General features: G+C 40.6%; 1 protein-coding gene across 1 annotated transcript in view; it reads right to left on the minus strand.

The window, feature by feature from the left end:
* UNC13C (unc-13 homolog C) overlaps nt 1–13394 on the minus strand; it is a 665319-nt gene that overhangs the window by 109104 nt on the left and 542821 nt on the right. The window contains exon 26 of the mRNA XM_066276244.1: nt 12836–12959. Coding sequence (XP_066132341.1) covers nt 12836–12959 — 124 coding nt within the window. The remainder of the gene's footprint in view (nt 1–12835; nt 12960–13394) is intronic.

Here is a 13394-nt window from a genome sequence, read left to right on the forward strand (position 1 = left end):
AGTATTTTTAAGATTTCTATTTTAAATTCTCTGTCATTTAGCTCCAAGGCTTCCAATATGTTAAGTCTTTTCTCCATAGATTTTTCCACATCTATTTGTGTTACCTCTCTTTCTTTTGTATCCATAATATTCGATTTCCTCTTTCTTATCGGCATCTGAGGGTGGTCTTGTTGATAGCACTAATTAGAATTAATAAAGAGTAAAAAGTAAAAAAACAAACAAACAAACAAAAAAAAAGGTAAAACACCCCACAAAAAAAACAGTAAGAATTTATTATTTCCCCCTTTTTTCTTTCTTCTCTTTCCCTCCTCTCCCCTCCTCAGGGAAATATCGTGCCTATAATGGAGGGCCTGATTTGGGGTGAAGAGTTCAAGGGGCAAAAAAAAAAAGGGAGTAGGGACCTATTAAATGCAAAAAAAAAAAAAAAAAAGGAAGAAAATCTTAGACAAGCATAAGATGATTTGCTTGTAAGTGATGGTCAACTAAGAGATATAATGAGAGGGATAAGAGGGAACCAGAAAAAAGGACCAAAAAAGAATAATAAAGAAGAGAAAAATAAAAATAATAAGTAAAAATCTGTTGTATTAAGTGGAGCAAAGACTAAATACAATGGAGACCTTGGGTTGGGAGGACCCAAAATGCCACAAAAATAAACAAACAAGAAAAAAAAATAAAAACAAAATCAAATAAGAAAAATAAAGCCAAAAAAAGCCTTGAGTCCCAAATTAACTAATTTGTTCGTGATTGAGGATTAAATGGGAGGAAAGTACAATGAGAGAAGAAAAAACAAATAGAAAGGAAAAAATAAGAAAAAGAGAAAAACAAAGGAAGAAATAAAAAGGAAAAGAAAAAAAACAAAATAAAGCAAAACAAACAAAAAAAACAAAAGAGGAGAGAGTGAGAGTTAAGTGTTTTGGAGTATAACCTTAAAGGAGGGTGAGGATGAAGAAGAGAAATAAAATGTAACACTCATTGGTAGTGTAGTTCAAGAAAAGGGAAGCATAAGATGGGTAGAGAATAGAAGGACCGAGGTGGAGGAAATAAAGGCAGTAAGATAGAAGAGACAAACAACAACAACAAAAAAATTAGTGGAACAAGTTGTAAAGTCTGTGGATTTTTCTTGATTTTGAGAGGTTAACTTCTTCCTTTTTCTTTTCTCTCCCTCTTCCTGGTCGGTGACTCTGTACCCCAGGCTCTGCCCCTGTGTCACACTTAGGTAGGGATTTGCAGTTGATGGGATTATATGGCAATGTCCTATAATGGGCTTTAATCTTACTGGTAGTCAAGGCTTGTTGGCGTTTGCAGGGTCCAACGATGAGAGAGTTTGCTTTCCTGGATTCTCTCTCCTAGTCCCCCCTTTCTGAATTAGCAGCCTGGTGATCCAGCTATAAGGCTGCAACTGCTTCTGCCTGGGGAGTAAGAGGCTCAAAGAGCTGGGAAATCCCCACTCTATCCCCACTCAGTGCAAGGCTTTGGGAAAGGCTCTGGTAGTCAGGGCCTCCAGTGTAATCAGGCAGGGGTGGGAGTCAATTGTTGTCAAGGTGACTGTTCAGCGCCTATCATTTAGTTGGACCTCTCAACCCAGGCTTTCCACACTTTGTAGCCTGTTTTTGCTGGGAAGAAGAGGCACTAGTCTCTGCTTGCGACTAGTGTAGTATAGATCTTATTATTTGCCAAGTCCTTCTTGTTAGCGTTTATCCCTGAATATGGAGGCTCTATCAATCAGAAGTTGCCCCCGCCCCTTTAGCAAGAGGCACTAAAAAATATCACGCCTCTTGTCTTGGGTCGCTGAACTGAGAGAGATCTTATCAATTAGAACCGAGGGTGCACAGATTTCATGGGTTAAGCTAATTTCAGTGATTGGGTCGCAGCTGAGCTCCCGAAGGTATTTTAGGCTGCCTGCGCGCTCCCCTCCCCCTACACTTGATTGTTAGCTTGAATGGCTGGGTGAGGTGCCCCGCCCACGGAGAGAATCTCCCAAGTAGGGGAAGACCACCCTGATGCCTTTCCCGCTCGCCCTGCCGCTGGCGGCTGGATCGCACCAGGCGCAGGATAATGGGGCACCCTGGGTGTGCGGGCCAGTAGGGTGCTCTGGGCGCGTGGAATGCCCAGGGCACGCGCGCGAATGGGGTGCTCCGGGCACCGGTGGCTGGCGACTCTCACTCGCAGTGCGCGGGCCGCTGGGAACGTTAGCGATGCTCGCTCTGCAACCGGACCGGGCGCGCGCCCGCGGCAGCTCGTGGCGGCTCGCGGTGGCGGCTCGCGGCGGCTCCCGAGTATGGGCTGACTCACCACAGGCGCACAACCTCGCGGCTTGAATGAATGCCCCTGCGGTAGCTTCCTCCACACCCTCGTCTCTCAGATTCAAGTGATAACAGTCCTTTCGCTATCAGTTTGTGTGGAACTCCGGAATGCTCCGAGGATAAATTTTTCTGTTTCTAGTTGATAAATTTGTTGTGATTTAGGGGAGAGCTGTCGGACGTGCTGCTCATGGCGCCATTTCCGTGACGTCACTCCTCCAAGAAAACATTTTCTATATAATTTCGTTGGGTAAATATGGGCTGAGTGTGCATAATTATGGCTCAATACACATTTTTGTTTAGTTTATAATTAATGAGTATTTATATCAGCTTATCTTCTTCACAGAAAAAAAATTACACTGTAACAGGTGCCTGCTAGGACTATTTTTTCCTTTCATGGCTCAGGATATAAGAACTGAGATACCTGGCACTGTGTGTCTATTTAGCCACTGTCTAACGTTGCTGCCAAAATGTTCTTTCTGGTTCTTTTTTCATTCATTGTGTATGACACAGCCATGTGCTTCAAATCCTCTAGAAAGTGTCTCTTCTATTAACCTCCAGGAAGGAAGGTAATAGAGGAAAGCAAAATGTAAAGAATAAAAGAATTCCATGTGGCAGTGCTGGGTTTATCTTCTTAAACTATAAGATTTCAGAGAGAAACATAGTGGAGATGTTCTAGCCTAAATCTCTATCTCTGGATGTTCACAGCAAAATTAAATTAAAAAAAAATTTATGTGTATAGACCAGATAACTCTATAAATTGAACTTTGATGCTTTTTTTTTTAAGAGAGAAAGTTTGACTGCTACCACCACTATAAAAAGAAACTGATTTGTATAGGACAATGTTATTTAAATGATCATTATTAAGACATTGTATACTAAACACTTTTTCCCAAAGGGCATTTGTAGGTCAAATAAGTTTGCAAATATGATGTATATGTTTGCTCGCTTATAGTTTGCATTGGGTGAGGGGAACAGGCTGTAAGCAGGCAGGGTCCTTATAGCCTAGGCTTAGATTTAAGACTAGGCTTATCCCACCCTTTTAATACTAAGATCTTCTTAATGCTGAGTTTCTCCCCACACCCTTGACTGTTGCATGATGTAGGGTTGTGCATTCTTATGAGGAATCCCATTTATGCCTCAGAAAGGTGACTTTGTATCAGAGACTTCCCTATTTGTATATTGGCTTAAAGGTTTTGATTTCTACATTATAAAATGGGTCAGACCAGGAGCTCTCCCTCTCAGTTCCTGAAATTAGCATTGCATAGGAGAGGTAGCCAAGATGGTAGAGTGCTGAAGGAGAAGCCAGTTTGTGCAGAGTTTGTGCAGAGAGAAGGAGGTGGGGAACAAAGGTGAATAAGGCTGGTGAGGTAGAAACCTTTGATTCTAGGAAACTCAGATGACTTTGTGGCTTTGGGAGCCCTGAATAGAAAGGTAAGTGTTTACCCACTGTGTGTATTTCTTGCCCACCAGGTACAAGCTAGGATTAAAGAGAATGGCCCACCAGTTCTTGGCTCCATTGTTTCATTACCGTCTGTCTGAATCAAATGCGAACCTGCACGGGCCAGATGGCTGTGATGGTGGCTGCAGCTACTGGACATACATTTGGCATAGTCTGTGGCAGGATTTGACACAGGTTGGTATGGAGCTAACACCACCTTTGAGTGGTGGAGTAGAGGATTGGCTGCTGCTATGGTTGCCCATGGCTGTCCTTTTGGGGACTGTAGGCTGGCTGACTTTTACAGCCATGCATGAGGAAATCGAGAGCTCTGTGGAGGAGGCTGCCTGGGACCTGCAAACCGAGCAGTGGAAGGAGCTGGAGAAAACGTGGGAGAAAAAGATGCCAACCCTGAAGCTGGAGCTAGCACTGGAGGAGGCTGACCAGGTTTGTGAGATTTGCTTGGAAATGGAGCAGCTGCTGGAGAAGGAATCACAGGTTTCTGAGTTGCAGATTGCCATGGACATTGTGGAGAGCCAGTAGCAGTGGGAGGCCCTGAGGCCAGGGCCAGTGCTGCAAGGCCTGTGGAGCAAAAGGCGGCGGTGGCCCGGGGCTCAAGCCCTACATCAGCAGCTGGTATTTTCAGTTCCTCTTTGGAGGATGAGGAAAATTGGGCTGGAGTTGTGATCTACAGTCTCCAGAAGATGAGAGCCCAGTAGCAAGGAGTTCCTACTACGCCTCTGGTAGGTCTGCAATTTTGGGATATAGGGGTGGATGCCATCATGCTCTCCAGAGCAGAAATGGAAATGCTGACTGCCATTGCCATGTGCTCCTCCTTGGGAAAGTGTAAGACCTGCCAGGATGGCAGGGATAAGGGGGGGTGGATGAGGCCCCACGTGTGTGGACTGATTCCTGGACGACGACTGGAGTGGGCACTGGCTCTTTTGTTGAATAGACTTACGGATTTTGGACAATTTGAAATACCCTGATGGGGATGGGGGGTGACTTTGTTGGAGGCCCTTCTCCTGCCCTGGGAAGCTTTTCAAATGGCAAGAAAGAAGTGCGAGGACATTTTGCGCTTTTGGCAAAGTGCTCAGAGACTGGTGGAAATGTACCTTTGTAATTGCTGAGAACGTTTGATTTGTGCTGTTGTTGCAATTTGTGTAATGTGCCTAATTTCCTTGTGCAGGAATACCTGTGCGTTAGATTGTAAGCGAGTGAGAGAGGAGGAATGTGGGTCAAATAAGTTTGCAAATATGATGTATATGTTTGCTCACTTATACTTTGCATTAGGTGTGGGGGACAGGCTGTAAGCAGGCAGGGTCCATATAGCCTAAGGCAGGGGTCAAGAACCTTTTTGGCTGAGAGAGCCATAAATGCCACATATTTTAAAATGTAATTCCGTGAAAGTCATACAACGACCCGTGTACGTTATGCATTATCCAATAAAAATTTGGTGTTGTCCCGGAGGACAGCTGTGATTGGCTCCACTAACCTGCAACCATGAACATGAGCAGTAGGAAATGAATGGATTTTAATACATGAGAATGTTTTATATTTTAATGTTATTATTGTTTTAATTAAAGATTTGTCTGTGAGCCAGATGCAGTCATTAAAAGACCCACATCTGGCTTGCGAGCCATAGTTTCCTGACACCTGGCCTAAGGTTTAGTTTTAAGACTAGGCCTTTCCCTCCCTTTTAATACTAAGATCTTCTCAATGCTGAGCTTTTCCCCACACCCTTGACTGTTATGATGTGGGGTGGTGCACTCTTACGAGGAATCCCATTTATGCCTCAGATAAGTGGCTTTGTATCAGAGACTTCCTTATTTGTATATTGGCTTAAAGGTTTTGATTTCTACACTATAAAATGGGTCAGACCAGGAGCTCTTCTTCTTAGTTCCTGAAATTAGCATTGCATACGAGAGGTAGCCAAGATGATGGAATGCTGAAGGAGAAGCCAGTTTGTGCAGAGAGAAGGAGATGGGGAACAGAGGCGAATAAGGCTGGTGAGGTAGAAAACTTTGATTCTAGGAACCTCAGATGAGTCAGTGGCTTTGGGAGCCCTGAATGGAAAGGGAAGTGCTTTCCCACAGTGTGTATTTCTTGTCCACTGGGTGCAAGCTAGGATTAAAGATAATGGCCCACCAGGTCTTGGCTCTGTTGTTTCATTACTGTCTGTCCAAATCAAATGCAAACCTGCACGGGCCAGGTGGCTGTGATGGTGGCCATGGCTCCTGGCCATACAGCATTTAATAAATATTTAATCTAGATCAAATCCATTTGAGATTCCAAGATGGCCATGGAGTAGGCAGACATTGCAGCAGCCACCTCCCTGGACCAAACTGGAATACAACTTAATTTAAGAACAACCATCATGAAAAACCAACTTTAGGCAAAATGAAGAGGACTCTACTATAACTAAGGAACACAGAAGAAGTCACAATGAGTCTAGTAGGAAGTGCGTAGACGCGGTGGGGGCTGCCTCTCTCCTAGAAGCGAGAGGTGGAGTAGTGCCCAGAAGGAATCCCACTGCAGGGAGAGGGACCCTGAGAGGTGGGGGGCCTCATCCCCAGGCTCGGAGCCTCAGCTTGGAGCCCCAGTGTTGGGAGGAGGCAACCATACAGCATTAGTGGTGAAAAGAGCAGGGCTACAGTCTGTGGAGAGGAGACAGCTTTCAGAGTAGCAAACTCAGCCTTCAAGGGCCTGCACAGAAAATCTTGCTCGAGGCCACTTGCCTAGGGCTTGGGGACGAGAGAGCTGAGAGAACTGGAGCTGCATGGAGTTGGAGGCATGGGGGGGTGGGTGGGAGATGGGGAAGATATGGTTAAGGCGACTGGACCTGAACACCTGTGCTGAGTCATTCTCCAGGGCTAAAGTGGACATATACAGGGGAGAAGTGATCCTTCTGTCCCACACCAGTCTGTGGAAAGGCAGCTGCCCCACACCTGGAAATCTTTCCATATCCAGCCAAGGGAAAGGCTCCTTTGGAAATTGAAGAAGCAGAGGGCGGGATAGTGACTGGGTTTGGGTTTCTGGTGAGATCAGAGCTACACCTCCCCCCTCCACTGCTGAGAGCATGCCCTGCCCCCAGAGAGCCCGAGGGCAGGTCATACCTTTGGAACTCAGAGGACACACCCAGCACACTCCTGTGGCAAAACTCCACAGAAATATGTAAAAAAAAATCTGGATAGAGTGAAAACTGGGACCAAGAGTAATCCATACCCACTGTCCCCGCACTAATCCCTGGAGTTTCCTGCTGGGCAATGTGAGTAGCTAGCAATTACAGACAGCAGAAAAAGAAAATCAGAAGAACTCACTTTCCTGTGGCTCACCTTGTTGGGGAGAAATAAAATTCAGGTATCCAGCAGAGGTTGTAGGATTAGGCCCTGGAGTAGGGGCCATATTCCCTGTACTGAATTACAGCTAAGAGACCCCTTAAGTAGGGGATTCCACTAATGTCAGAGTCCCAACGCAGCTGCCCTAACCCAATAAGTTTGCAATATGTGCAGGGGTAGGTTAGGTGAGGCCAGTTGGGCCCACATTACAATCTCTCAACAGAGGACTCTGGAAAGATGAGGCAGCTGCAAGAGGACCTGGAGCACTGAAAAGTGGGATATATCTTTCAGAGCTTGCAGCTTATACAGATCTGCTGACAGCTCTAAGCAGGAGGAAGCTGATCCTTCTAGACAGGTTGCCCCCCCCCCACAATACCCAGGCACAGAAACCACCCACACAAGCAGCAAAAGGAGCAGTAGCTAATGACAAGTAGCCCATAGCAGTTAACAAACAACAGATGATGCCAACCCAAGAAGATCTAGAACCAACAAAACCAATAGCAAAAAGCAGAAAACTTAAACCCTAGCCTCAGCTATTCAAACAGCACACCCAAAGGAGCAGTCCATACATAGAAAAAATGGGAAGACAGAGAAATGCAACCCAAATGACTCAATAAGAGAAATCCCCAGAAATAGAACAGAATGAGATGGAAATAACCAAATTACCAGATGCAGAGTTTAAAATAATGCTTTTTAGAATGCTCAAAGATCTTAGAGCAACAATGGATGGACATAATGAGCACCCACATAAAGAGACAGCAAGCATCAAAAAGGACAATAAAATCATAAAAAAGAATCAGTCAGAAATGACATACAATGTCAGAAATGAAGACTACACTAGAAGGAATTAAAAGCAGGCTGGATGAAGCAGAGGGTTGAATCAGTGATTTTGAGAACAAGATAAATGAAAGCACAGAAGCAGAGTAGCAAAAAGAAAAGAGGCTCAAAAAGTCTGAGGAAACTCTAAGAGAGCTCTGTGACAACATGAAGAGAAACAACATCTGCATCATAGGGGTTCCTGAAGAAGAAGAGAAAGAACAAGGGATGGAGAACCTGACTGAAGAAAGCAGAGCTGAAAATTTCCTTAAATTGATGAAGGAAAAAGTCATACAAGTTCAAGAAGCACAGAGAGTCCCATTAAAGAGGAAGCCAAAGAGGGCTACACCAAGACACATCATATTTAAAATACCAAAATTAAGAGATAAAGAAAGAATACTAAAAGCTGCAAGAGAAAATCAGTCAATTACCTACAGAGGAGCTCACATAAGGATGACATCCAACTTTTCAACAGAAACACTTGAGGCCAAAGGGAATGGCAAGAAATATTTAAAGTAATGCAAAACAAGAGCCTACAACCAGGACTTCTTTATCCAGGAAAGTTATCATTTAAAATTGAAGGAGAAATAAAAAGCTTCCCAGACCAAAAACAAACAAACAAACAAAAACAAAACAAAACAAAAAAACAATCAAAACTAAAGTAATTCATTACAACTAAACCAGTTCTGCAAGAAATGTTAAGGGGCATGCTGTAAATAGAGCAAAGGAAAGAAAAAAAATCTAGAAAAAGAGTACTGTAGATTAGATTTAAAGAATAAAATGGCAATAAACAACTACATATCAATAACAACCTTAAATGTAAATGGATTAAATGCTCCAATCAAAAGACATAGGGTAGCTGAATGGATCAGAAAACAGGACCTGTTCATATGCTGCCTACAAGAGACTCAATTCAGAACAAAACATACACATAAACTGAGAATGAAGGGATGAAAAAAAGTATTTCACACAAACGTAAAGGAAAAAAAACTGAAGTAGTAATAAATATATCTGACAAAATAGACTAAAATAAAGGCTATAAGAAGGGATAAAGAAAGTCACTACGTAATGATAAAGGGAGCAATTTAACAGGAAGATATAACCAGTATAAATATCTATGTGCCTAATATAAGAGCACCTAAATTTATAAAGCAGATTTTCTATGGACATAAAGGGCAAGATCAACATCAATACTATAATAACAGGGAATTTTAATACCCCACTAACATCAATGGATAGATCCTCAAGACAAAAAAATTAACAAAGAAATAGCACCTTAAACAACACATAGATCAACTGGATTTAATACATATCTTCAGAAACTTTCATCCTAAAGCAGCAGAATATACATTCTTTTCAAGTGCACATGGTACATTCTGTAGGATAGACCACATGTTAGGACACATAATGAGTCTCAATAAATTTAAGAAGATTGAAATCATACCAAGTATCTTTGCTGATCACAGGGCATGAAATGAGAAATTAACTACTATAGAAAAACTGAAAAACATGCAAACACTTGGAGACTAAATAGCATGCTATTAAATAATGAATGGGTTAACAATGAGATCAAGGAAGAAATCAAAAATGTCCTTGAAACAAATGAAAATGAACATACAACAATTCAAAATTTATGGGACACAGCAAAAGCAGTCTAGAGAGGGAAGTTCATAGCTTTACAGGCATACCTTAAGAAGCAAGAAAAAGCTCAAATAAATAACTTAACCCTGCATCTAAAAGAAATAGAAAAAGAACAGCAAGTAAAGCCCAGAGGAAGTAGAAGGAAGGAAATACTAAAAATCAGAGCAGAAATAAATGACATAGAGGCTAAAAAAACAATACAGAAGATCTATAAAACCAAGAGTTATTTCTTTGAAAAGGAAAACAAGATTGATGAACCTTTAACCAGACTCACTAAGAAAAAAAGAGAGGACTCAAATAAACAAAATTAGAAATGAGAGAAAAAAAAAAGTAACAACTGACAGAGCAGAAATACAAAAGCTTGTAAGAAACTACTATGAAGAAATGTATGCCAAAAAATGAGACAACCTAGATGAATCGGACAAATTCTTTGAAACATAAATTTTCAAAAATCAATCTGGAATAATCAGAAAACCTAAACAGACCGATTACAACAAATGCAATTTAAACAGTTATCAAAAACTCCCAACAAACAAAAGTCCTGGGCCAGCTGGCTTTACAGGCAAATTTTACCAATTATTCAAAGAACTAACTCCTATCCTTCTCAAGCTATGTCAAAAAATTCAAGAGGAGTGAAAACTTCCAAGCTCCTTTTATGAAGTGAACATATTCCTCATTCCAAAACCAGGCAATGACACTACAAAGAAAGAAAACTATAGGCCAATATCCCAGATGAAAATACATGCTAAAATTTTCAACAAAATATTAGCAAACTGGATCCATCAATACATGAAAAAAATCATACACCATGATCAAGTGAGATTTATTCTGGGGAGGCAAGGCTGGTACAATATTTGAAAGCTAATCAATCTGATTCATCACATTAACAAAAGGAAGGACAAAAATCACATGATAATATCAATGACACAGAAAAAGCATTTGATAAAATCCATCATCCACTTATGATCAAAACTCTCAGCAAAGTGAGAATACAGGGAACATAGCTCAACATGATAAAGGACACCTATAACAAACCCACAGCCAACATCATACTCAATGGGCAAAAATTAAAAGCAATCCCGTTAAGATCAGGAACAAGGCAGGGGTGCCATCTTTCACCACTGTTATTCAACATAGTTCTGAAAGTCCTATCCACAGCAATAGACAAGAAGAAGAAATAAAAGGCATCCAATTTAAAAAAGAAGTAAAATAATCATTACTTGCCAATGACATGATACTGTACATAGAAAACCCTAAAGTCTCCATCAAAAAACTACTAGATATGATAAATGAATTCAGCAGGGTGGCAGGATATAAAATCAATATTCAGTAATCAGTGGCATTTTTATACACTAACAATAAGCTGCCTGAAAGAGAAAATAAGGAAACAATCCTCTTCACTATTGCAACAAAAATTAAAGTACCTAGGAGTAAATTTAACCAAGGAGGTTAAAGATTTGTACATGGAAAATTATAAAACAATGAGAAAAAAAATAAAAATAAATACAAACAAGTGGAAGCATATACCGTCTTCATGGATAGGAAGAATAAACATCATTAAAATGTCTATATTACCCAAAGCAATCTATAAATTCAATGCAATTCCTATTAAAATACCAATGGCATTCTTCAGAGATATAGAACAAGTATTTTAAAAATTTGTACAGAACCAAAAAAGAACACAGATAGCCTCAGCAATTTTGAAAAAGAATAAAGTGGGGGGTATTACACTTCCTGATATCAAGTTATACTACAAGGCCATTGTACTCAAAACAGCTTGGTACTGGCATAAGAACAGGCATACAGGTCAATGGAACAGAAAAGAGAACCCAGAAATAAACCCACGCCTCTATGGTCAAGTGATATTTGACAAATTAGGTAAGAGCATACAGTGGAGTACAGACAGTCTCTTTAACAAATGGTGATGGTAAAACTGGACTGGTACTTACAAAAAAAATAAAACTAGCCCACCAATTTACACAATTCACAAAAATAAAGTCAAAATGGATAAAAGATTTAAATGTATGTCATGAAACCGTAAACATCTTGGAAGAAAACATAGGTAGTAAACTCTTGATATCTCTTGTAGCAATGTTTTTGCTGATTTATTTCCAAGGGCAAGTGAAATAAAGGACAGGATGAACAAATGGGACTATATCAAACTAAAAAGCTTTTACACACCTAAAGGCACCATGAACAAAATAAAAAGACAAACCACACAATGGGAAAACATATTCGACAATGTGTCTGATAAGGGGTTATTAAACAAAATTTATAAGAACTTCTAAAACTCAACACCAGGAAGGCAAACAATCCAATCAAAAATGGGCAAAAGAAATGAATAGACACTTCTCCAAAGAGGACATACAGATGGCCAATAGGCATATGAAAAAATCTTCAACATCTCTAATCATCAGAGAAATGCAAATTAAAACCACAATGAGATACCACCTCACACCTGTCAGAATGGTGCTCATTAACAAATCAACACACAATGAGTGCTGGCGAGGGTGTAGAGAAAAGGGTACCCTCCTGCACTGCTGGTGGGAATGCAGACTTGTATAGCCACTGTGGAAAACAGTATGAAGTTTCATCAAAGAATTAAAAATGGATCTGCTGTTTTACCCAGCTATCTCACCTTTAAGTATATATCCTAAGAATACCAAAACACTGATTCAAAAGAAGACATGCACACCCATGTTTATTGCAGCATTGTTTACAACAACCAAGATCTGGAAACAGGCCAAGTGTCTATCAGTAGACAAGTGGATGAAAAAGCTGTGGTACATATACACAATGGAATACTACATGCTGTGAAAAAAAAGGAAATCTTACCTTTTACAACAACATGGATGGACCTGGAGACTATTATGCTAAGTGAAATAAGCCAGGCAGAGAAAGAAAAAATATCATATGACCCCACTCATATGACAAATCTAATGAACAATGTGAACTAAAGAACGGAATAGAGGCAGAGGTGGGATCAAAGGGACCAAAGGGAAAGGGGAAGAGAGTATGGGATCAGAGAGGGGAAAGGGATTAGTGAAATTATGTATACATAACACAGAGACAAAGAGAGCAGGACAGCAAATCCTGGAGGGAAGAGGGGAGGGCATTGGGGGGAGGGGGCAAAAGGCATATCAAGGGGAATACAGAGTGGGGGGAGAGGGAGATATATTTGATGGGACTCTTGAATTTATGTAAACACAATAAATTAAAATAAAAAAAATCAATTCACTTAAACGAAAAAACAATTAGATGGGTTATTGAAAGTATAATCAAATTTTAGTTTAAATACATACCGTTTGATCGGTCAGAGGAGGGAGGACAATTTGTTTTTCTATTTTGTTGAGAACTAGCTTCCACAGCTCCTTCAAAACTCGCTTCAGGACTGTTTTCTCACAGATTTTTGCTGAGAGACTTAATCTGAAGTAAAATAATGCATATAGTCATGTATGAACCTCCTGTCCAGGCAGTAACTTATTTTAATAATCAGAGGTTCACATTTTTCAATACTGAGATTCAAATACCTGAAAGGCCTTTATAGTTTTCAAATGCCAGATTTCAAATTTATATCCTCATACTATATATGAGATAATTCACTAATTGGTAGAAAATGAATTTGAACTATTTTTTTCTTAAATTGTTTTTTGAATTGACAACAAGGCTCACAAAATACATGGTCTTTACCCTCATTTCGACTGGTGTTTTCTACCTGCTCGATTTCATGGGGCAGGCCAAACACACTGTCATCACTACTTGGCACCGAATCAATGTAACAGCATGGCAAAGATGCACAGAATTTCACTTAAGAACCAATATTTACCAACTTTATTACTTATTAATTTTTCAGTTTTATTC

Source organism: Saccopteryx bilineata, chromosome 4 (assembly GCF_036850765.1).
Source record: "Saccopteryx bilineata isolate mSacBil1 chromosome 4, mSacBil1_pri_phased_curated, whole genome shotgun sequence".
Classification (NCBI taxonomy): domain Eukaryota; kingdom Metazoa; phylum Chordata; class Mammalia; order Chiroptera; family Emballonuridae; genus Saccopteryx; species Saccopteryx bilineata.